The sequence below is a fragment of the Rhinatrema bivittatum genome, chromosome 1 (genome assembly GCF_901001135.1).
Source record: "Rhinatrema bivittatum chromosome 1, aRhiBiv1.1, whole genome shotgun sequence".
In the NCBI taxonomy this organism is placed as follows: Eukaryota; Metazoa; Chordata; class Amphibia; order Gymnophiona; family Rhinatrematidae; genus Rhinatrema; species Rhinatrema bivittatum.
The window spans coordinates 128,150,470-128,176,526 of record NC_042615.1 but is presented as its reverse complement, the minus strand read 5'-3'; the positions used below and the strand labels follow the sequence as shown (position 1 = coordinate 128,176,526).

General features: G+C 44.0%; 1 protein-coding gene across 2 annotated transcripts in view; it reads left to right on the top strand.

Moving 5' to 3' along the window:
• The window catches only part of ZDHHC2 (zinc finger DHHC-type containing 2), a 355,423-nt gene that overhangs the window by 78,334 nt on the left and 251,032 nt on the right, over window positions 1-26,057 (top strand). For both annotated transcript variants that reach the window (XR_003854336.1, XM_029587150.1), the window contains exon 3: window positions 891-985. Coding sequence is in view for 1 of the 2 variants with exons in the window: in XM_029587150.1 (XP_029443010.1) it covers window positions 891-985 (95 nt within the window). In the remaining variant the exon portion in view is untranslated. The remainder of the gene's footprint in view (window positions 1-890; window positions 986-26,057) is intronic.

Genomic DNA, 26,057 nt, shown 5'->3' with positions numbered 1-26,057 from the left:
ACCTGTCTCCAGGAGAATTCTGGCTAGTTGATTGTCTCAATGCATTACCTTTTTCTACAATAAACGAAATCTACCATTATATACGAGACCAAAAGCACACCAAATAAGAGCAACTGCAACGTCAGTCGCCCACTACAAAAACGTTTCGCTGATGGACATTTGCAAAGTGACAACTTTGTCTTCTCTACACACTTTCACAATGCACTACTGTTTACAACAGCAGAGCTCTTCTGATGCAGCCATGGGTTCGGCAATCCTGTCAACCATAACACAAAAATAAGACTGTCTACTGTTCAGAATTTAGGGGTGGCGACATAACCTACAAACACCTAGACACCACCCAGGAGCTTGGGACTCCCAGACAGCATGGCTAATTCAGCCTGCTATCGCTGGGAAAAAGCAAGTTTGCTTACCGTAAACAGTGTTTCCGTAGATAGCAGGATGAATTAGCCATGCGATCCCTCCCTCCTCCCTAGACAGTCTGCACACACTAAATACACCTTTATTTTTTCTATATACTTCTCGCTTTGTTACAGGAGACTGAGGTAAATCAGGCAATCGTGCAGGAACGGTCGCGATGCTCCCAGACAGCATGGCTAATTCATCTTGCTATCTACGGAAACACTGTTTTCGGTAAGCAAACTTGCTTTTACCTGCAGAAATTGCTTTGAAAAGTGCTCTCATAAATTTTGATAAAATATCAGTAAATTATTTAACTGACATAATCCTAGCATTGTTTGAATTTATACTTAATGATAAATTTGAGTATGTATTGATCCTTTCAGAGTGCAGCACTTTTGTACACTGTATTGTTCTGGCCTTGCTGGGTATTTCATAAGTTCTGTCATCTTGTGGTTTATTAATAACTACAGTTCTCTTTGTTTTCATAGTTATATGCCTGACAGCATATCACTTCTTTGTCATCCTGTTTGTGTGGTCATATTGGAAAACCATCTTTATGCCACCAATGAATCCTTCAAAAGAAGTACGTGACAGCATTGAAATAATGCTGCTTTTCTATTATTTTCTGTCTTCTATTTCTGTTTTTTTATGTTTCTTTATATATTATTATTGAGAGGATGCCCAATGATACCATATGCAAAACGTATCGGCAAAGCAGAGAAGAGCAAGTCAAGTATGGTTACTTGACTATGAAATACAGAAATTAAATTCAGAGGGCAATTTTCAAAGGCATGTATGAGTGTTAAAAACTATGTATCTAGGTAGGCTAGTTTTGAAAATTTCCCCTCTCTCCCAAGCAGCTAAAAGCATGCATGCTGTTTCACAGCATGTGTGTTTTTTGGGGGGGTGTTTGGATAAGATTGGATAATAATATACATATATTTTACTTTCAGATCTGTGTGTATTTTTTTCCATTGAAATTTTATTTGCTCAAAAGCCAGGTGCAAAGTTCATGGCATATTTTAAAGGAAAAGTATGCTTGTACTCTCCCTTTGAAAATTATGTACAAGGTCCACAGATACAAAGATAACTGCAGACTTTGCACCTAATTTGGCTGTTCAAAAATTGTCCCCTTTTAGTAATTTTATAGCAGCCCACATAAATTAGCTGGCAAATATGCACACAAGTTACACCAATTTTCAAAATGGACTTACACACTTAAATCTTTTTTGAAAATTATCTCAGCAAATTTACCTACACACAATTATACCTGTTAAGTGTAGAAGATTTTCAGGAAAATGCAAAAGTATGAGCGTTACGTGCTATCCCCTCCCCATTCCCAGAACTTGGACTGACTCTGCTCCATCCAGGTAAACTTACATGTGAATAGGACATATGTGCACATTTACCCATATTGGGCAGGCAATTTTATAACAAGCTATTTCTGCTTTATTCACGGAAATGTCCTTGAAAAGTACCCACTGTATGCTTTCCTGTTCAGACTGCTGCTATGTCACATTTCCTGTGTATACCCAGATTAGTTCAGACTCCTGGGTTTTGCTTCTTTTCCAGCAGATAGAGACAGAGAAAGTTTTGCTGACACTGCCACATAACCTGGTGTGCCACCTGCAGTCCTTCAGTATTTCTCAGTCTCCAGCAGATGGTCGATGTACAAACCTGCAGTCTGGAAATTAGCTTTAAAAAAAAAAAAAGAGATTGGAATGGAGAAGATTGTTGGAAGATTTTCTTCCAGGAGGTTGGCAGGTTCTGGTGGGACCATCCCTCCTGGTGCTGAGGTGGACAAACAGGAGGTTAGGGACCCTTATATAGCTTGGTCCTTTCGCTGCCCGGGGTGGACAACTGGTGGGGCCAGTTTCCCTCTCCCCCAGGAGGACTTGCAGAGCCTGCTGCCCTTCTTCATCTTAAAGGGAAAATTTGGGGTTTTGTTTTGTAAGTGTTGGTTGACCCGGGGTGGAGATCGGAGTGACAGCCTTGCAGGGGCTCGGCTGCAGTGGCTTTTGTGGAGTTTTTTTTCTCTGGAGTCCTCTGGGTGGCTGCCTGCACACACGGTCATGCCGTGCGGCAGTAAGCGCATTGTGTGAGAGATTCGTGCGCGTGGCTCTTCCATGCTGGCTTCTGTTCCTGCTGTCTCTCTGGGAGAGAGGGCAGCTCAGGAACATCTGCAACAGTGTAGGGGAAGCAGCAAGAGCCTGGTGGGCTCGCAGGTTCATCGGGTGCAGCAGCAGGCCCCTTCCTGGTTATCACAGGAATGACGGCCATTTTGTCAGGAATGACTTTAAAGACATCGGTGTTTTACGTTTATAAAATGCCTTATGTACTATCTGTGATAGCTGTGGTCTAAATGTCAATTTAGACTCTAATATAATCCCAAGGTTATATGTTCAGTACAAAGATTTAATGTCACACCAGCATAAACTAGGGAATTACCAAAATCCGGAGAGGGTACTTTTCCAACCCATAACAAAGATGTCTTTGCTATGTTCAATGTCAAATAGATCTTAACCATTAGTCAATTTCCTTCATTCTGTTTTGAAAATTTGATATTGGAAACATTCCATCTATGCAGGGAATGTAAAATTGAATGTCATCTGCATAAATGTAAAATACCTCTTCCAATGAATTAAGAAGAGTTCACATTGGCAACAAGTATAAATTTAAAAGGACCGAGGATAAACATGAACTCTGTGGCACCCTAGTATATTTATGTTTCCATATAGAATGTGAACTTCCAGTCTGAACCCAATACTGACATTTCTGCAAATGAGAATTGAATCAGGAAAGCACCATACCATCAAGGCCAATGTCAACTAACCAATCTAACAGTATGCCATGATGTACAGTGTCAAAAGCCGCAATAATATCCAGTTGTATCAGGACTTCTGTTTTTCCTTCATCTAACTCCCGATACAAGAAATCTGTCAATGACAGCAATAAAGTTTCCGTCCGATGGTATTTTCAGAAACCATATTGATTATGTAATACCTTATGTGTTTCCAAATAATCTTCATTTTTAAACATTTTTTTATTGAAATTTAAATTTACATGTCAGAAAAATCTGAACAGAAAAGCAAAATTCCAAAAAGAAATAATATACAATACGTAGTATACAATACGTAGTATCATCTAGGAATGAGTAATGGAAACCTTAGATAACAATAGAGAAGTGGGAGCATAAAGGAACAAAAAAGAAAAGCAACAGCATCCAGAAGTTACAGTTTAAGTATGGCTGGCAAACCTAAACTATCACAGTCTTAATTAACAGCTGTTGGTGCCTCTTGATTTGATAGGAGTCCTTCAAGTTAACAAGGATCATAAAAAACAAATTTGTTGCCTCCCCACTTAAAATGGCATTTACAGGGAAAACACAAAGAAAATGTAGCACCCAGAGCTAATATCCTCTGTTGATTCATCAAAAGCAATCTACACCTTTTCTGAGTGGTTCTGACAACATCTGGAAAATAGGCACTTTACCACCTATGAAGAAACAAGATTCAATATGGAAATATTTTTTTAAAGTCCATTTCTTATCAGGTTCCAAACATAAACCATTTACAGATTAGCATGGATCTTCAATTCTAGCTGAGAGCTCTGCAAAAAGGCAGATAAATTCACATCTCCTTCTAAATTCCCAGAAACAAAATCATTATTCCCCACATCTACTTCCCTTTTAATTTTAACTGGAAGATAAAAGGCTTTTAAGATATCTGGAAAAAGTCTCCACTGGAACTTTTAATACGTCCAAATAAAATATTTTTAGCATTTCAAGGAAAGCAATCGACTCTTCCTTGGGAAACTCAAAAATTTCAAATTAAGCCTCCTTGAATAATTATCTAATTTTTCAAATTGGCGAAGAGACTCCCCCCTACCTCTAAGCAGTGAGGACTGACACGAACGTAAATCTTTAAATTGAGAAGACAGTTGATTAATTTTCTCATCTTGTATCTTAAGATTTTGTTCATGGAAAACAAGTTGTTTCTGGAAATCTTCATGTTTTAATAATACAGAGTCCATTTTCTCTAATAAGGAACTGCCCAATCCCATGATTTCATACCACAGAGAATGCATAATGATTTCAGCCTGCTTTATTAAGTTAAAGTCAGAACTTGAAAACAAAGTCACTAGAGTAGAGATGGCAACAAAACTCACATTAGCTAAACCAGCTTCATCCACACCCAGGCTCTCCCCATCTCCAGAAGTAGATGCTTTCTGAGAGTCTGCTGCCTGGATGCTCAAGGTGATTTACCTCCTAATGATTCTGCCTATGCTGGCCCATCCCCTCAGTCAGAGAGGAGAGGGACTGAAGGTGACACAACTAGGGTTTCCCCTTCTTTGGTTGATTCAATGACAGAGACATCTTCGGAAGATACTCAGAAGGCGTCAAGTTTGGGCCTATGGGGGCTGGCATGGATCCATCCTTTTCCTAGGTGGAATTTTTCCAGGGACTACAGACTTTTCTACAGGGGCTCTTAAACCAGGGTGGCTTTCTTGGGGTCCCACTTGTCTGCCACAACATGCAAATCCCTGGTGGTGTTCGAGAGGATGTGGATCAAGATGACACTGACAATAATTTGGGCTTCTCCCCTCTTGAGGAACTGGAAATTCCCCCAGATTTAGAGCCACAAAGAACTCTGCTCCATTTCTTTCATAGGCCTGGATTTATCAAAATGCTCTAAATATCACATGTGATAGGAAAAGGGGTGTGTTTTATGGTAATAGGCAGTTTATTGCAATAATACCTATGTGAAGCGCTATCTTAGCGCAAATTGGATTAACTTTTTTGCACTTTGGAATAAGTGCCAGAATGTATGTATTTCCTACATACAACCACTGGGGGACCATGTTTAGTAGAGAGAGAGAGACTAGCCATAATGCCCTCACATTAGATAGGTATTTATATCTCTATGGGAGGCCCCCCCTAGTAACTCAAGGTGAGGTTTAGGTATTAGTGTAGGGGTCAGGGGCCACTTTGACATTCAAAGTGAGACGTACAAACAGAACAGTGCTCTCTTGTGAAGATTTGATGACTTTCGGAGTGAGAGAACATTGCACAAATCTCATCTTTGGGTGTATTTATTGAAATGTATTAATTGCTAATGCCTAGGCCCCAAGTGATTTACATAGTAACATACACAGTGGTTACAAAAATTGCAAACTAAAACAGAATATTACAACTAAGACCATTAACTAAACAGAGCAAGATCAACTATTGCCAGAGTCATCATCAAATGTGCTAAGATCCCAACAGATGTCCAAGTGCGTCAGATTAGGCAAAAGCTAGTCCCAACAGAAAAGATTTTAGGAATGTCTTAAACCTTTTGGTACATTCCATTAGTTTTAATACTTCTGGTACTGTGTTCCAAATAGCGAACACAGTTACAGAAAAAAGCACAGTCTCTTGTCACTGACAGATGAGCTGCCCTTACTGAAGGTACCTCAAGGATCCCTCTTTCTTTGGATCTCAAATTTTTAATTGGTTGATATATTTGCAACAAAAAATTTGCCCAAGGTAAGGAATTGGTACTGAGAAGCTTGTGAGTTATGAGTAATACTTTAAACTGAACTCGATAAAGAAAGGATAACCATTGAAGATGAAAAAGGGTTGATGTAATATGATTGGTGCATTTCTTACCGCTAATTAGCCAATCTGTTGAATTCAAAAGTAGCTGTAAGGGCTTCAGTGTAGAAGCTAGCAGACTTAGGTAGATAGCATTACAATAGTCCAGAATGAGAAGCAAAGATGTCTGCACCACCAGTTTAAAATTTTCAAATTCCAATAGTCTTTAGACCACAAAGTGCCCTGAGCTTGAAGAAGCCATTTTTATGACCATCTTAATGTGAAGATGGAAAGACAATTTACTGTCTAGCCATACCCCAAGGCTTTTGGCATGAGATAAGATTAGAAATTTGTGGTTATTCAGAGTTATGAAGCAGGGAACGGAATCATTATTTGAGCACTGGGATTATCATAAGTAGCATTATTTTCTTGATAATACCAGCCATAATCACATTTGGTATAGTTAAATCTGCAACAACCTATACTCATGTGTTACAAACATGTGTAGGTCAAAACAGATGAGCAAGGGAACATAGTCCCATGGCCCACTGGTCCCTCTAAGGGACTCACAAAGGGATAGGCACTTTGGCGGGCTCTTAGGGGATGGCCCACCAGGTGCCTCCTCTTTATAGGAATGCAGCATCGATGTGACCTCTAGTCATGCAAAGCCCAGTGGTAGATCTAGAAACAAGCAACAGGTATTGTTCCATAAATTACAGTATGCAGAGTTCAAATCGCAGTGATTCAATGAGCCAGAGGGTTAGGCACAATTCTCAATGAGCCAAAGGTGTCTCCTCTTTATGGGGATGCAGCGTCGACATCTGATGATGTCACATGACCTCTAGTCATGCAATGCCCAGCAGCAGATCAGGAAACAAGGAAATATCGGGTGAAGCAAGGAAAGAAATCAGAATGGCAAAAGTTCGAGTGGAAGAAAAGATTGCCAAAGAAGTAAATGTGTGGTGACAAAATATTTTTCGGATATATTAGAGAAAGGCAGAAGACCAGAGGTAGGCATGGTAAGATTAAAAGGAGACAAGGAGCAAGCTGTGGAGAAAAATGAAGAAACAGACATATTTAACAATTACTTCAGTTGAGCAGAGCCTATGTATCTCCTCAGCTGGCCCACAAATTGAAGATTACCCCCTCCCCTCTGTGTACCAGATGCCAAGGGACCGTGGGCACTCTCTCTCATGTCTTTTGGACGTGCCCCTTGGTTCATAGATTTTGGCGCAAGGTGATCGATTACTTGGCAGACTTACTAGATGTGGTGTTGCCTGTCTCCCCCATGTGGTTTCTATTTGGCTGCATCTCCCCAATTAGAGTTTGAGATCCTGGTTCACGCCTGCTGCTACAGAAGGCGAGCCTAGTGGGGAAGAAAACTATTCTGCTGGTTTGGCGGTCTCCGCACGCCCCATCCTACTGGACTTGGCGGAACCTGCTCCATGCGATGATGATGATGGAAAATATGGCAGTGCGAGACTCTGCAGGCCGGCGACGGTTATTCTTACGTACTTGGAGTTCGTACATTCAACAGCTTCCCCACCGGGCACGGAGTCTTGTGTTGAACGACTAGGGGCTGCACACACTTACTCACTCAGACATTTTTGGAGGCCTAAAGGACATGCCTTTTCCAATTGTCTACTTCTTTCGTGAGACCCTACTGGAGGGGAAGGGAGGGGGGTTAGGGGGGGGGGGGTGCTGCTGTATTTGTTAATGGGAAAATTGTTGGGGAGGGATCAGACACCACCCTCCCTATTGATGTTGGCTGATGCTTGTTTTTTTTAAAAACCCAATAAAAATTGTTTATACAAAAAAAAACAATTACTTCAGTTCAGTTTTTACTAAGGAAGATATTGGAGAAGGACCTTTGCTGGTTAGCAAGAGTACAGATGAGAGAGGTGTAGATACATCCCCATTTACAGAAGAGTGTTTGGGAGGAACTAGGCAAACTGAATTGGAAAATGCCATCGGGCAGGACAAGATACATCCCAAGATACTTTAAGGAGCTCTGAGAAGTGTTGGTGGTTCTACTGAAGGACCTGTTCAGTAGATCCTTGGAGGTGGAAGTAGTGCCTTAGGCTGAAGAAGGGTGGTTGTAGTCCTGCTTCACAAAAGTGGCAACAGGGAGGAGGCTGGAAACTACAAGCCAGTTAGCCTTACATTAATGGTGGAAAAATGAATGGAGAAACTACTTAAGAAAAGATAATGAACTATCTGTAATCCAGTGAGTTACAAGATCTGAGACAACATGGTTTTATCAGCGGAAAGACCTGTCAAACAAATGTAATTGATTTTTTTGATTGTGTGACCTGAGAACTGGATCAAGGAAGAGCAATTGATGTGGTTATATGGATTTCAGCAAGGCTTTTGATACAATCCCATATAAATGGCTCATAAATAAAATGAGAAACCTGGAGTGGTTCCCAAGGTGGTGGAATGGATTACAAATTGGCTGACTGATAGATGCCAGTGAGTAGTGGTGAATGGAACCTATTCCAAAGAAAGAAGAGTGATAACTGGCATTCCTTAACAATCTTGTTATGATTCTGGAAGGTGGACCCCCTTGCCCGAGTTAGAGTTTGCGCCACCTGTGGGGAAAATCCCCACAAGTCCCCATTGGAAGCCAAAGCCGGGATGAAGCAGAGACCCCGCTGGAGCTTCACCACTTCCAGCCCATGTTCCCCTCAGGCTGAGCCCTTTGGTACTGGAGCCAGCTGGACTTACATGGGGTCTCTGACTGAAGAGGAGTCAGCGTGGGATGGATACCAGGAGCGGGTCCAGAGAAGGGCGAGAGGGCTGGAGCGTAGAGGTGGGCGAGGCCCAGTGCAGGGTGCAAAGCTCATAAACAGAATACCAAGCAAGAGTCAGAGCAGGCTGCAATTCGGGTAAATGAGATTCCAAGCGTAGGTCGGGGCAGGCAGCAGTCTTCATAAGCGAGGTTCCAGGCGTAGGTCAGGACGGGTGGCAGTCTTCTTAAACGAGGTTTCCAAGCGAGGGTCAGGATACGGATAATGACAAGAAAAAGCACAGAAGAAATTCTCTGTGAAGGAACTGGAAACAGGCCCTGGAAAACAAGAAACCAAGGCAAGGTCCGGGAGCCAGACCTTGCCTTAAATAGGAAACAGACAGGTGGGTCAGCAGAAGGGGCCACTGCAATTTCCTGCTGTGGTCCCTTTAAATTTTGAAGACAGACATGCGCGCGGGCCTAGAGAGGCTCAGCGGGGGAGGGGCCCGTGCGGGGAGCATTCAGCGCGTCAGGAGAGGCCGGAGGAAGGTCTACCCACGTGGTGGCAGAGGCGAGCCGCAAGAGGAGCCCTGGGAGCAGCTGGTCACCACAGCTAGTGTGCCCAAGCCTGGAAGAGTGGCACTGGGATGGTGAGTGACAGCTGCTGGTTGCGGGAGGCCGCGGCCGGCAGCCATAACAGAACCCCTCCTTTAGGTCTCCCCCTAGAAGGTCTAGGCTTTCCTTGGTGATCTGCATTAAACTACTTGATGAGATCCTTGTCATTGATGATAGTGGATGGTTCCCAAGAGTTCTCCTCAGGACCGAAGCCCTCCCAGGCTAGGAGATGCTCCCACTTGCGGCCTCGCTTCCTAACGTCAAAGACCTAGCGGACTTGGTAGGTGTTCTCCTCCTCCGTCTTCAGCTGTGGAGTTTCGGGAACTTTCCGTGAGGGCCAGGAGAGGATGAGAGGTTTCAAAAGAGACACGTGGAAAGAGTTATGAATTTTCAAGGAGTCGGGCAGGCAAAGTTGGTAGGTCACAGAACCCAACTGTTGAAGCACCGGGAAGGGACCAATATAACGTGGAGCCAGTCACATAGAAGGAACCCTTAGACGAATGTGTTGGGTGCTGAGCCACACTTTTTCGCCTTGACGGAACTGGGGGGCTGGTCTACAGTGTCGATCTGCAAATTTCATGGCCGTACCGGCTGCCTCCTGGTGCATCTGTTGTGTGTGGAGCCAGAGCCTCTTCAATTGAGCTGCCGTTAATTGGGCAGCGGGCGAAGGTACAGAGAGATGCAGAGGTAAGGGAGGACAAGGTTGTTTCCCATAGACAATTTGGAAAGGTGAAGCGCCAGTGGAGATACAGGGATGTGAGATATGGGAAAATTCAGCCCAAGGGAGGAGCCTCGCCCGGTCATCCTGGAATTGCTTTAATGTACAATTTGTCCGCTCCGCCTGGCCATTGGCTTTAGGGTGAAAAGCGGTGATGAAGTCCAGAGAGATACAGAATTTCTTACAAAGGTTGACCCAGTATTTGACCGTAAACTGGGAGCCACGGTCTGACGTGATGTGGTGTGGTAGCCCATGGAGACGGACGATGTGAGACATGAATAACTGAGCCAGACGAGGAGCCAAAGGAAGGCAGCATAAGAGTGTGAAGTGTGCTATCTTAGAAAAGCAGTCGACTACCACCCAGATCACTGTGTTGCCCTCAGATAAGGAGAGATCCATGATGAAGTCTGTGGAAACATGTGTCCAGGGCTCCATGGGAGTTGGTAAGGGCTGCATGTTCCCGGGCAACCAGGAAGAACTCAGACCCAGGTCTTCCTCCAACAGTTTTACTGGTGGCCCAAGTTCCTGCTTCACCACTACCAGCCCATGTTCCCCTCAGGTTGAGCCCTTGGGTACCGGGGCCGGCTGGACTTACTGACTGAAGAGGAGTCGGCGTGGGATGGATACCAGGAGCGGGTCCAGAGAAGAGCGAAAGGGCTGGAGCGCAGAGGTGGGCAAGACCCGGTGTAGGGTGCAAAGCTCGTAGATGGAATACGAGGCGAGAGTCAGAGCAGATGGCAATTTGGGTAAACGATTCCAAGCGTAGGTCAGGGCAGGCGGCAGCCTTCGTAAGCGAGGTTCCAGGTGAAAGTCAAGACGGGCGGCAGTTTTTGTAAATGAGGTTTCCAAGTGAGGGTCAGGATCCGGATAACGACAAGACAAAGCGCAGAAGACATCCCCTGTGAAGGAACTGGAAACAGGACCTGGAAAACAAGAAGTCATGGCAAGGACTGGGAGCCAGACCTTGCCTTAAATAGGAAACAGGTGGGGTCAGCAGGAGGGGCCGTGGCAATTTCCTGCCATAGTCCCTTTAAATTTTGAAGAGAGCCCCTCCCCCGCTGAGCCTCTCTAGGCTTGCGGGCCTAGAGAGGCTCAGCGGGGGAGGGGCCCATGCAGGGAGCATTCAGCGCGTCAGGAGAGACCAGAGGAAGGCTTACCCGCCCGGCGGTGGAGACGGGCCGCGATAGGAGCCCGGGAGATGCTGGCCGCTGCAGCTAGCATGCGCGAGCCCAGAAGAGCGGCACTGGGACGGTGAATGGCGGCTGCTGGTCATGGGAGGCTGAGGCCGGCGGCCATAACAGATCTGTTCTGCTTTGTATCTTTGTGAGTGATATTGCAGAGGGATTAGAAGGTAAAAAGTTGTCTTTTTGCGGATGACACTAAGATCTGCAACAGAGTGAACACACCTGAAGGAGCAGAGAGAATGAAATGTGGTTGAAAGTTTGGCAATTGAGATTCAATGCCAAGAAGATCAGAGTCATGCATTTGGGACATAGCAATCTGAAGGAGCCATATATGTTGGGGGGTGTAAGACAGATGTGCACAGACTGGAAGAGAGACCTTGGGTGATAGTGTCTGATGATTTGAAGGTGGCAAAGCAATGTGATAAGGTGGTGGCTAAGGCCAGAGGGATACTAGGCTGCATAGAGAGAGGCTTAACTAGCAGGAAAAGGAGGTAATAATGCCCTTGTACAGGTCATTGTTGAGGCCTCATCCAGAGTACTGTGTTCAGTTCTGGAGACCTCACCTCAAAAAGGGCAGAATGGAAGCAGTCCAGAGAAAGGCAACCAAAATGGTGTGAGGTCTGCACGGAAAGGCATATCAGATGAGATGGAAGGATCTTATCTTAATATGTATACTGTGTGTCGAGAACGGGTGTTTTAGTGTGCCCTTGGGCCTCAGCCCGACCCCAGATGCATCCAGGACCGCACCGAGGGTTGACGGCGTGTTCCACCATGGCAGATGGTCTTACCCTCTGCCAGGTGTGCAAGCTCCCAAGGCCAACAACAGGATGTTGTTGGCCTTGGGAGCTTGCAGGCCTGGGAGCTCCATGCCGCTTGGATCGGCATGGAGCAGCAGGCCTGACCTGAGGTCGAGGGCAGATGGGCCTTGACACAAAGACATGACACCAAGGTCGATGCTACGGCATCACAGACGAAGACATGACACCAAGGCTGATGCAGACGGCATCAGAGACGAGGGCTGGAACAAGACATGACACCAAGGTAGTTGAGGACATGACACCAAGGCTGATGCGAATACATCACGGACCAATGGTCGATGTGACAGCATCCCGGACCAGGGTTGATGAGACGACATCAGGAGCAAGACGTTGACATGATACCAAGATAGATGCAACGGTATCCAGGACGAGACGAGGAACTTGACGAAGTCCAGATGAGACAAGAAGCTGGGCGGAAGGACATTGGCACTGTCTCTCAGGGCGCCCTACACAGTCCACCCGCAGGACTGGTCGGGGACCACCCTGTCCCACTGCGCGCCCTACACAGCCCGAGGAGGCTGGTCACGGACCACGCTGAGAACGGGACAAGCGCAGGGAAGAATCCAGTCGAAGTGGAACTCCGACGACAAAGCCAGATGTCGCCCGAAGCACCACAAAGGCTGGCAGGACATGACAGCTCAGGAGCACAGGAACAAATTCCACCTGTAGGCAACTCCATGCTCGGGAAAGACGTCATCTGAGAGAGCAATGGCCTGACAGGAACAAAAGGCTCAGGAGCGCTGAAGACACAGGAGCAGGACACCAAGGAATTAGGAACATCAGGAAACAGAAGATCAAGACGAGACACCAGGACGAGGACCTCAGGCACGAACATGACTTGACATGACGAGACGAAACGAAGAGGAGCTCCACGAAGAAGACCTGACTGAGCTCTGGCAGGCAGGAGCCTCCAGAGTGAAGTAACTCCGATGCAAGGCGAAGATGTACTGTGAAGACAGCCCTTTTATAGGGCTAGGCAGGAAATCCAATTCTAGGTGGGGTCAGCCACACTTCCTGTGGCTGGCCCTTTAAATCCTGTAGAGAGGCACGCGTCGGCACCTAAGGAACAGGAAGCTGGCTGTGCAGGATCATGGACAGCAGCCTGCACAGCATCGACGTCGCGTAAGGAGCAGGGCTGGCCTGAGAAGCAGGCCCGATGACGGCAGCGGCTCTAGCCACTGCAGGAGGCCCCGGGGGCAGCTCCAGCAGCTACTCCAACCCGGGGGTGCGGCCTCCAGGCCACGAAGATCACGATGACGCTGGCGGCGGCTCCCAACCGCAAAGAGGGGCAGACGTCCGTGGCTCACCGCAGTGAAGACTGCTACCAGGGGCGGCCTCCGGGCCGCCGGGAGGAACTTCAGTCCGCGGCTCCAGACGCACGGGAGAACCGACTCCGGCGGCACCAGCCACGTTGGGCAAAAGGCAGCAACGGGGGGAAGGTGAGTGCCTGCTCGTGGGGATTAGCTCCGCGGGCAGGGTCCATGACACTGTGAAAGAGAAGAGAGACAGAGGAGATATGATACAGACTTTCAAATACTTGAATTAATGATGTGCAAAAAGCAAATCTCTTCCAATTGAAAGGAAGCTGTACAACTAGGAGTTATGATCTGAAACTCCAAGGGGAAGGCTCAGGAACAATGTCAGGAAATATTGTGCATGGAAAGGGTGGTGGATGCCTGGAATGCCCTCCCAGAAGAGGTGGTGAAGAAAAGCGAAGACTTCTCACTGACCTCAATCTCAAACACTTCCTCTACGCTGACGATATTCAGGTCCTGATCCCCATCAAGGAGTCACTCGCAAAAACACTGTCTCACTGGGAAACCTGCCTCCAAAATATCAAACAGCTTCTCACAAGTCTCAACCTTATACTAAATTCTTCAAAAACGGAACTTCTACTCATCACACCAGAAAACAGCTCCCTCACACCCACTCATCCAGCCTTACCAAATACTACACAAGTGAGAGACCTAGGAGTTCTAATTGACAATCACCTAAACCTGAAAGCGAACATCAACAAAACCACCAGAGACTGCTTTTATAAGCTCCAAGTGCTGAAAAGAATACGGCCTCTCTTCCACACACATGACTTCAGAACGATTCTACAATCAATCATTTTCGCAAAGCTGGACTATTGTAACTCCATCATGCTTGGTCTCCCTTCTTCACACACCAAACCATTGCAAATGGTCCAAAATGCCTCCGCCCGTATACTCACTAACACCAGGAGAAGAGAACACATAACCCCTATCCTGATGGGCCTCCACTGGCTGCCTATCCACTTCAGAATAATCTACAAGACCATTCTCACCATTTTCAAAAACATCCATCAATTAGCCCCAATCGATCTCCATATCCCCCTCCGATTACACTACTCAACAAGACCGACAAGAGATGCTTACAAAGGATCTCTTCAAGTACCTCCAGCCAAAACTACCAGACACATCACGCTTAGAGATCGGGCCTTCTCCACAGCTGGTCCAACTTTATGGAACGCCATTCCCCCGGATCTTAGAATGGAACCCAGCATCTCAACATTCAAGAAAAGACTCAAGACGTGGCTGTTCACGCAGGCCTTTCCTAACTCCAACATTACTTAACCTCCTCCAATCAACATTCTTCGCTAGTAATAGCATTAATAGCCAATCAACATTCTTCGCTAGTAATAGCATTAATAGCCACCTCTTATAATGTTATTATATATATATATATATAATTATTTGATCTTCATTTTCCTTCTTACTCCTAGTTATTGATTCCCTGTTACATGTAACTGCTTTTCTGCACCATTGTTCAAATTGTAAAGTTTATTGCACCCCTGTTTCTTGTGAACCAGCATGATGGGACTACTGTCTTGAATGTTGGTATATAAAAAAAACTTAAATAAAATAAAAAATAAATAAAATAGTAACATGGTAATGATGAAAGGGCATGGGACAAACAGATGATTTCTGCTGGCTTGAGAATGGAAATGAAGAATTGAGGTAACTTTTCTGCTATACACATATAGTTTACATGTAGGCTTGAGGGTGACCTGCACGGAGCGGCAGGTGCTACTGCCCTTAACAGAAGGCTTGGAGATAGCAACTGCCACTCTGTGCAGGCTACTACCCTCAGCAAAAGGCATCATCGTTTTCTGCTTTGATGGGGGGGAGGGGGGAGAGAAGTGGATTAAAAGATGGTCAAAGCTGGTCCCTGAATTTTACTGTCTAGGGTACTAATATGCAGATATTAGGGGAAAAGCATAGGACTGCTTCTATGGCCAATTCCAAAAGCAAAGCACATTCAAACAGCACTGTCTGAATTATCAAAAAGGCTGCTCATCTCGTAAAAATGTTTCTAGCAGTAATTTTGTAACAGGTTTGACAGTTGCATGGTTTTGAATGTAAATAGTACTACCCATAACATACAGCTTAGGGGTAATTGGCATGGAGCAGCAGTTACTACCATTAACAGAAACATGGGGGTAACCTGCATGTAGTGGCAGTTACTATCATAAGAAACTTGCTAGGCAGACTGGATGGACCAATTGATCTTTTTCATCATTATCATGTTTCTATGTTACCAAGATACTATGTTATATAGAAACATCACATTTCTCTTCAGGAAAAATAACCTAAGTATCCAGTCCTGGTTCAGTTGAAGTCCACAATTAAAGCTGAAAAAAAAATTGCCTCCTAAAATGGAGTCAAGATGATGGCACACTGCTGAGATCTGAGTGTCCTGCTTTTACTTTTTGCTAAAATTCTTCATTGATGTTGGGAAAAGGAAAGGGAAAACAGATCCTACACTGTAGGGGTCTGGGACAGTCCTCAGTGGGCCTCATGGACTTCTTTGTACAGCGACAAAGAGCGATAATGCCTGCAGATGGCTCCATGAGATCAGCAGCAGGAGTTGGAGAGTGTGTTGTCACACCAGGATGACATTAGTGCTGCTCCAGAGGTGAAAGAGCTGTCCTAGTCTATAGATCATGGTACTTCAGGAGAGGGACAGACTTGCACGGCTCAAATTTGGCAAGGTCGTACAGAGGCTTCTTTGTCTGCTTCAACACTAGACACAACCCGAGATGAAGGTTTCAGGACAGCCGCAGTGAGCCATGCTTTTCCAGCCTTTGTTATCCTACCGATTTGGTGCCCCAAGATGATTACTTTAGAAGGCATCTGGGAAGCTATTGTTGGCTTGTCTAAACAAATATCTCAGTTCTTGCCTCAGTATCAAACTTGATGACTGAAGTCCACAGTAATCAGAAAGAACTAATTTTAATGAACAGGAGAATGAATACTTTGGAAGTTAAAGTTTCAGCAGAACAGCATTTGGAGAGTATTTTGGTTACAATCCATTTACAGTTTAAGAATAAAATGGAAGGATTTAAGAATAATTTGCAAAGGAGCATATTAGACTTCTAAGATTTTCTAAACAGAAATTTGTGTCACCTTTGGGTATGTTTAGGAAATATTTATTGGAAGTATTGAATGTTCCAGAGATTGAATTCCTCCAGTGTCAAAAATATATGCCACCGTTAAAAAAAATTAGAAGATACTGATGCACCTGATTCAACATCACTGGATGTGTCTATTTTGACTGCCCTTTTAGAAAATTCTGGGGATGAAGATATCACTCATTCCATGTTGATTGATAGTCTTCTTGTGGCCTCAGATAGGAATTATTTGCTGAGATTGTATTTTAATAAAATAAATGTTTAGTTTCTCAGTCTTAAAGTTGCTTCTGGATGTTTTGTTTCACAGTCTGAAAGTTGTTTCCGGATGTCACAAAGACCACCCAATGTAGGTGGAAACATTTCCTCCTTTTGAGATTTGGGGTTCAGCAGGTGGGGGTGGTTAAATATTCCATATAAATGTATTGTTAAGATGGCTGGAGTCAATCCTGTTTAATTGACCCAGTTTATTAATCAAAAACAAGATTTTTTGCAACCCAAACAGATGGCTTATCCTAAGGGGGGGGGGTCCTCTCTGTTTCGTGAGTTTCATTATCACATAACTAGTTTTGATGTCTACAGTAGTGTGATTTTGCTTTAATTTTCAGATATCACATGGAGTTTTTCTTTGGCATTTGTTGACTCTTTCCCCCATCCCCGTATTGAGGGTAACTTTAAATAATGCACGCGGGTACCCATACATGAACGTAGGAGCACATAAGTGGACATACGCTGGAATTTTAAATCATGTGCGCAGTTGCATGCATATGATTTAAAATGTGCCTACTGCACGTATGTGTGCTCCTAATTTTAAGCCATTACTCGAGCGAATGTACTTTGTGTATCTTCCATAGGACTTTGTCAGCTTTAATGAACACAGATAAGTGGTTTTTAAAACATGCTCGTGTGAAGGACATTTGCCACTTTTACCAATTATTTCATTTTTCATTTTAATTTTTTTTCATTTATTAAAATTTATAATCGCCTAACACAAAAGGTCTAGGCGATTTACAGCAAACATACAAAGATTATTAAATTTCATAGAATCCATACATTTCAAGCATATTCCATGTAAATTCTATCTAGGTGTTGCAAGATTGGAGATAAATCATACATCATACCTTACAAAAAGCTCAGTCTAGATGTTGCAGGATTAAAGCTGAGTCATACATCAAACCTTGCAGAGAGCTCCTAAATTTAGCAAAGCTATTATACTTTAGAAAATACTAAAGGCGCAGTGGAGTAAGAAATCTTTCAAAAGCCTTTTTAATTTTTTTCCATTATCCAGTGTGCATAATTCAAATAAAATGAGATTCCATATAGATGGAGCAGCAATTGAAAATGATGTCTCTCTTGTGAAAAATAAACGTGCTTGTCGCACAGAAGAAATATCTAACAGATTTAATTGAAATGATTTAAGACCTCTAGTTGTTTGTAGATGCGTAGCAATGCATTTGACCAATAAGAAACATCTGCATTAAGAAGTTTGAACACCGTCATTATGATTTTAAATTCAATGCGTTCAAACACAGGTAACCAATTCATCTTGCAAAGAATTGGTGAAATGTGTTCAGTTCGTTTCGTATGAGAAACAAGCCAAGCAGCGTGGGCGTACTTTTTAAAAATCTGCCGCTATGTGTGGAAACATTATTGACCGAACAACAGTGAGGAAATCATGATCAAACAATAGATGTCTTAAACCAGCAATCAATCGAAGTTTAAAGAAACCTGTCTTAATAATCGATGTAGTCCACCAGTTTGCCCAGTCTATCTCAAGAGCAGAAGCTGTGGCCGCTAGATTCAAAATACCAATTTACATGCATAAATCTTGGTCCCACCTCGAAATACTTCTGCCATGAGCCAACTCCACCCTTTTCTTACCTCTCATGCATGCATATATATGCATAATTTGCAACTTTTAAAATACTTGTTGCTTACATGCAGCTCATATACTCGCATATATGGATCTTTTTTTTTTTTTATTAAATTTATATATATTTAAAAATACAATATATAGATGACACAGAAAATATCACTCTTACAATTTTATAGGAAATTCACAATTATCAACACATCCATCAAGAAATATATAGGAAAAATAGAGATAATTGAGAATTAAGTAAATAAATGAAGCAGAATTATTAAAGACTAAATCATGTTTTTTTACTATTGTTTTAACTCCTTAAACAAAATTTTTTATTCCAGCTCTGTAGAGAATCTAGGAATGAGAATCAAGATAGATACGTAATTGCTCTGGTTGGTTAAATACATACTTTGAAGCTTGGTAACTAGTCAAACACCGACATGGATATCTTAAGAAGAATTTAGCCCCTCTTTCTATTGCCTCAGTTCTCATAGATATAAATTTCTTACGTCTAAGTTGAGTGTTGCGGGCTATATCTGGAAAAATCCTGATACGCTGGCCATAAAAATTTTGATTTTGGTGTCTCAAAAATAATCTAAGTACAGAATCTCTTTCTGTTAGGAAAGAGAATTAAACTATCAGAGTGGCCCTCATCTCTATATTTATTTCATATGATTTTTCTAGAAAATCAGTAAGATTCAAATTCCCCTCAACCTGAATATCCTGTGCTTGGGTACCCTCTGAGTTCTGAGATTGTGGTAAGTAATAAATCCTAGACAATACAGGTATAGTAGTTTCTGAGTACTTTAATATGTTTTTTTAAATAACTTTAAATAAGTCAGTTGGGGATGCCAAATGTATATTAGGGAAATTTAATATTCTCATGTTAGCTTTCCTAAATTGATTTTCCAACATTTCTACCTTGTCCTCATACATGTTTTCTGATCTTATTAGGTTAGTTTGTACTTTTTCAATATCTTCAATTTTTTTTCCAGCAAATTCACAACTCTATCTTTTCTACCTTGTTCTGCACTAAAGTATTTTTATTTAAAGCATCCTGTACTGTAGTTGTCAAATTATTTATAGATTTCTGCATTAAAATTAACATAGTCCCAATTTCTTCAATTGTAAATTTCTTTGGAGTTATTATTGAAAAGTCCTTAAGGGTTCTTACTTGTTGATGATCCTCAATTCCTTTCTCTAAGGATACCCTACCAGCTTCATCTAGGTAAGGTAGGGACACACCTCTCAGTTCCCTGGAACCCTGCTCTTCTGGGTTCTCCGAGGAGCTTACTATCCCTTCATCTCCTCTCTGGTCACCTGGTGGTGTGTCATCAGATCTTATTTTAGAGGCCTGATAATAAGGCTCTAACTCTGTCTTACCAGACGGGGGCTCTGGTGTTGCTGGAGCACTGGAAGCTCAGCTCCTGCTCCTGGCCGATTCCTCCTGCAACTACATCCGGCGTATATGAAGGGTTTCTTGAGAAACAGTCCTCTATCCATGGTTGATTTAATTGCACAATTGGAGTTGAAGTTGAGGAAAGCTCTTTCACTTTAGCCTTCCTCTTTGTATGTGGCATCTCGATATAAGGAAAAGACTGAAAAGTTTCAAAAACAATTATTGAGGTAAAAAAGATAGTCCCGGAGAGGATTGTATCCCAAGTCGACAAATCAATATTCTTTACTTTCTTCCCAAAAATCTCTAGGCCGCTGGAAATAAAATACTCCAATCCACTCTAATCCGGGCTAAGCCGGGCAAAGCCGTACGCCCTTTAGGCGCGCACGGCTTTGGCATCGTGCCGGCAGCAGCATCATGCCACAGACGTGCAGGTTTTAATGGCAGTCCCAGCTCCTCCCTCTAAAGTCAGGGGGGGGCGGCAAATTAAAAGGAAAGAGTCAGGAAGTATCAAAGAAGGCTCACCACTAGTGAACCTTCTAGCTCCCCTACTGCAGGTAATAATCCAGCGGCAGCGTTGCACCGCAGATGTGAAGGTTTTAATGGCAATCCCAGCTCCTCCCTCTAACATCAGGGGAGGTGGCAAATTCAAAGGAAAGAGTCAGGAAGTATCAAAGAAGGCTCACCGCTAGTGAACCTCCTAGCTCCCCGACTGCAGGCAGTAATCCAACGGCTGCATATATGGATCTTTTAATGCGAGCAACACTTTTAAAATTTACTCCTCAGGGCGGCAAACATAAATGACCAGGATAAGTGAGCAAATGCTCTCTCCACATCTAATGTTACGATATGATCTCACCATCCCTCCTTATGATTTTATCTCTGGGCAGTAATTCTGTATTTTCATCAGAAACATCCTGATTGAAGTCCATGTCCTGAGTTTTTCAAAGAATGAAATTATTTCCACAAACTCCCCAACAAATCTCCCTCCTGGGAATCTGTCTTGGCTAAACAATTTCCCAAATCTCAGATCCCTTCCCTCCCTTAACAGCCCAAACAAAACAACACCAATTCTGCCCAACTGCTACCCCCACCAACCTCAAGTGAGACAGGCTGCATTGGGATAGCTCACACTCGTAAACACTAAAAGAACTCTCCGGTATCTGATATTCCCAACCTTCAAGCTTATTCTATAGCCTCGGACAGGAAGAAAAGCCTACTTCTAATTAGGATGTAACTAAAAATGAGGAAAAACAAAACAAAAAAAGAAAAACAGAAAAAATACATAATTAGTCCTCGATAGTTCTCATGCCATCTGGAGAAGGTAATAAACATAAAAATGTAACAAAACAGTAAATATCCAAGCAGTTGCTGGTTTTGATGCTGCTCGCAACCCTTCCCTCCTGGGCACTAACCCTTGAAGATTCATCCTTGGTAAGAGTGTAATGCATTACCTAGAGAGCAGGTCTTTGCTACATGATCACTTCCTGCTGTACTAGGGTGATGCTCTCCGACTAGATGACTTTGCTTCTCCAAAGCAGCACAGGGGCTGCAAGATGGAGTTGGGACTTGGCTATTATGTCTCTGAAGGTTTCTGTCTGCCTCAGATCCTCCAGGTCTGCCACTCTCGTCTCCAGAAATCAGACTCGTTCTCTGAGAGCCAAGAGCTCTTTGCACTGGGCACACACATACAACCTCTCACCAACTGGTAGATAATCATATATGCAGCACTTGGTGCAAAAGATTGGAAGGACCCCATCTCGTTACTGAACTGCTGCCTGCATCTTAATATTGTTGAGTTCTTAGTTAATTTAGTTTACAGAAGGGAGTGGGAATATGAAATTTAGAACGCAGAAAATTCTTTTTCACTCAACACATAGTTCAGCTCTGGAATTCATTGCCAGAAAATGTGGTTACAGCAGTTAGTGTAACTGTGTTTAAAAAGATTTGGATAAGATCCTAGAGGAGAAGTCCATAAACTGCTATTAATCAAGGAATAGTAGCTTGGCATCTATTTATCTATTTATTGTTTAGGTACTTGTGACTTGGATTAGCTACTGTTCGACACAGGATACTGGGCTTGATGAACCTTTGGTTTGAACCAGTATGGCATATCTAATGCTAATTTATTTATTAAAATTTTTATATTCTGCTTTTCACATTTTTTTCAGCACTTCAAAGCGGATTACATTCAAGCACTATATGTAGTTTCCTATCCCCAGAGGCTTACAATCTAACAAGGTCATTTATCAACTCACATTATGGCGTTTTCGCATTTGTTAAGGCATTTTTGCATGCGAAGAACGCCTTTAGGGGTAGATTTTCAAATAGCGCGAATTGGCCTACTTTTGCTGGCGCATCAGGCGCAAGCAAAAGTAAGCTGGATTTTAGTAGATATGCGCGGAGCCGCACGTATCTGCTAAAAACCTGGATCGGCGCGCGCAAGGCTATTGATTTTGTATAGCCGGCGCGCGCCAAGCCGCGCAGCCTACCCCCATTCCCTCCGAGGCCGCTCCGAAATCGGAGCGGCCTCGGAGGGAACTTCCTTTTGCCCTCCCCTCACCTTCCCCTCCCTTCCCCTACCTAACCCACCCACCCGGCCCTGTCTAAGCCCCCCCCTTACCTTTGTCGGGGAATTTACGCCTCCCAGAGGGAGGCGTAAATCCCCGCGCGCCAGCGGGCCTCTTGCGCGCCGGGACGCGACCTGGGGGCGGGTACAGAGGGTGCGGCCACGCCCCCGGGCCGCCCCGGGCCGTAGCCACGCCCCGTACCCGCCCCCAAAACGCTGCCGACATGCCCCCTAAACGCCGCGACAACCGGGCCCGCCCCCCCGACACGCCCCCGACACGCCCCCCTCGGAGAACCCCGGGACTTACGCGAGTCCCGGGGCTCTGCGCGCGCCGGTAGGCCTATGTAAAATAGGCTCACCGGCGCGCAGGGCCCTGCTCGCCTAAATCCGCCCGGATTTGGGCGGATTTAGGCGAGCAGGGCTCTGAAAATCCGCCCCTTAATGCATGTGAAAAGCACCATAACGCATGATGCGATGCAAATTTTTAAAAGGGGAGGGATTGAGGAAGAGTCGGGGCTGGAATTTTGTAAAAGTTGTCTGGCTTCGCAAAGCCATAACGCATGATATCGCACAGTTTTAATGCCGAAAATAACTACACTTTTTTCCGTAGCGTTAAGCTGTGCAATGTCATGCGATACGCTCATATCGCAATTTGCGACTTTTTTGCAAATTCCATTTTGGGCATTTTTAGGCTGGGGAAGGGCCTGAGATGGGAGAGAAGGGAGAGAGAGAGAGAGAGCAAGCGCCTCTGAGGGTCTTCAGGCATCTAGGGTCCCAATGTAATTCTGCAGCCAATGTCTTGAATTCTATGGCGAAGTCTGACAAAGGTTTATTACCTTGTTTCAGATGAACCTACGTAGATCCTGCTGTCGTGTACGCGGCAGGGTCATCGAATACTGATCTGAACAGTTCAAGGAACCCGGCAAGATCATTCAGGATAGGGTCATTGTGTTCCCACAGCAGAGAGACCCAAGCCAACGCTCTTCCGTCCAGATAAGACAGGATATAGGTGGTCTTGGCATAAGCTGTAGGGAAATGGTAGGTTGCAGGGAAAAGTGCATGCAACATTGATTGATAAATCCTCTACATTTCCAAACTTCCCCTGAGAAACGTGTTGGAGCAGACAGGGGTACAGTAGTCTTGACCATCACTTCTGGCGTTGTAACTTCTTTACCTGAGGTGTTCGGTGCATTCATCTGTGCGTGGCAGTAGTCAAGTTATCCAGCGAGTTCTGTTCAGAGATTCACTGGGCCAGGCCTGGAATGGCCTGCAATGCGTTGAGCTGAGCTGAATCCATGGAGTTATTAATCTGTTATGGTTTTGAGATGTTGGAGTGGATTCTTGGGTACTGCGGTGCTGGCCACTCCCATGGGGAGGAGCCCCATGAGGAACCGCAGTACTAGGCTAGACTCGGGACACACAGTTCCCAATTCTTACCTTGAAGTTCCTATTGCTAAGGAATGATTTGAACCAGCTGAGTGCAGTTCCAGTGATGCCTATGTCTGAGAGTCGATCTAAGAGCATTGAGTGGTTCACCGTTTCGAAGGCTGCAGATATATCTAGAAGAGCGAGAAGATAAGGTTGTCTTTATTCTAGGCCCAGGAGAATGGTGTCCGTGAGTGAGATTAAGAGGGATTCAGTATTTAACGACTTGCGGAATCCAAACTGAGTGGGGGCGAGAATCTTGTGTTTGTCGAGGTATTCTGTGAATTGCTTATTGACGATTTTTTCCAAGAGTTTAGCAATAAACGGTAGGTTAGCTATAGGGCGGAAGTTAGCAGGATCAGCTGTAGACATGTTTGGTTTTTTTAATAATGGTTTGAGAATGGCAAGTTTTAGAGAGTCTGGTACTAATCCTTGTGATAAAGAGCAATTGATGATTTCTGCTAAAGGCTTAGCAATGGTTTTCGAGATGGAGATGAGTAGATTTGAAAGTATCAGGTCTGATGGGTGAGAGGATGGTTTAAACGTCTTGAGAATGGTTTCTATCTCCAGAGATGATGTGGGTTCGAATGATTCAAAGATTGTATTCTGGTGGTTTGTAGGGGTGTAAGGGGGAGGGGGAGGGGGCTGGGGATTGGATGAGATAAGCGGGGCTATCAGGTTGGTAATTTTTTTCTCAAAATAAAAAGTGAGTTCTGTAGATTTGATTAGTGCTTGGTCATCAGGGATAGTTGGTGGGGACGGTTTGGTGAGAGCCAAGACGTAAGCGAACAAGGCCTTAGAGTCAAAGATGAAATGATGGATTTTTTGGGCAAAGAAATCTCTCTTTGTGCAGAGGATGGAGTTCCTGTAACTATGCATGAAGGATTTGTAGGTGGGCAGAGTTGTTGTGGAGGGGTTTTTGTGCCATCTGTGTTCTCTGCTTCTTAATTTTTGTTTGAGTGTCTTCAGTTCTGGTGTAGAGTTTAGTACTTTCGTAGTTATAGGGCATGTTTGTTCTGCTACCTTGTTAGTGATATTGAACCATGAAGTAGTGGCCGAGTCTGCATCTGAGGCAGATAGCCTTGCCATTGCCGCTGCGGGGACGCCAGAAAGAGCGGCATGAGGATGCGGCGGTAGCCATCCTCCCAAGGCTAACGGGGAGAACAGAAAGAAAGGTGAGGCACAGAGGTCGAAGCCGTCTGAGACCGAGGGATGCAACAAATGGAACACAGTCAACATGGATTTACCCAAGGGAAGTCTTGCCTAACAAATCTGCTTCGTTTTTTTGAAGGGGTTAATAAACGTGGATAAAGGTGAACCGGTAGATGTAGTGTATTTGGATTTTCAGAAGGCGTTTGACAAAGTCCCTCATGAGAGGCTTCTATGAAAACTAGAAAGTCATGGGATAGGAGGCCATGTACTTTCGTGGATTACAAACTGGTTAAAAGACAGGAAACAGAGAGTAGGATTAAATGGTCGATTTTCTCAGTGGAAAAGGGTAAACAGTGGAGTGCCTCAGGGATCTGTACTTGGACTGGAGCTTTTCAATATATATATAAATGATCTGGAAAAGAATACAACGAGTGAGGTTATCAAATTTGCAGATGATAGAAAATTATTCAGAGTAGTTAAATCACAAGCAGATTGTGATACATTAGAGGAGGACCTTGCAAGACTGGAAGATTGGGCATCCAAATGGCAGATGAAATTTAATGTGGACAAGTGCAAGGTGTTGCATAAAGGGAAAAATAACCCTTACTGTAGTTACACGATGTTAGGTTCCATATTAGGAGCTACCACCCAGGAAAAAGATCTAGGCATCATAGTGGATAATACTTTAAAATTGTCGGCTCAGTGTGCTGCAGCAGTCAAAAAAGCAAACAGAATGTTAGGAATTATTAGGAAGGGAATGGTTAATACAACAGAAAATGTCATAATGCCTCTATATCACTCCATGGTGAAACCGCACCTTGAATACTGTGTACAATTCTGGTTGTCGCATCTCAAAAAAGATATAGTTGCTATGGAGAAGGTACAGAAAAGGGCAACCAAAATGATCAAGGAGATGGAACAGCTCCCCTATGAGGAAAGGCTGAAGAGGTTAGGGCTGTTCAGCTTGGAGAAGAGACGGCTGAGGGGGGATATGATAGAGGTCTTTAAGATCATGAGAGGTCTTGAACGAGTAGATGTGAATCGGTTATCTACACTTTCGAATAATAGAAGGACTAGGGGGCATTCCATGAAGTTAGCAAGTAGCACATTTAAGACTGATCAGAGAAAATTCTTTTTCACTCAATAAAGCTCTGGAATTTGTTGCCAGAGGATGTGGTT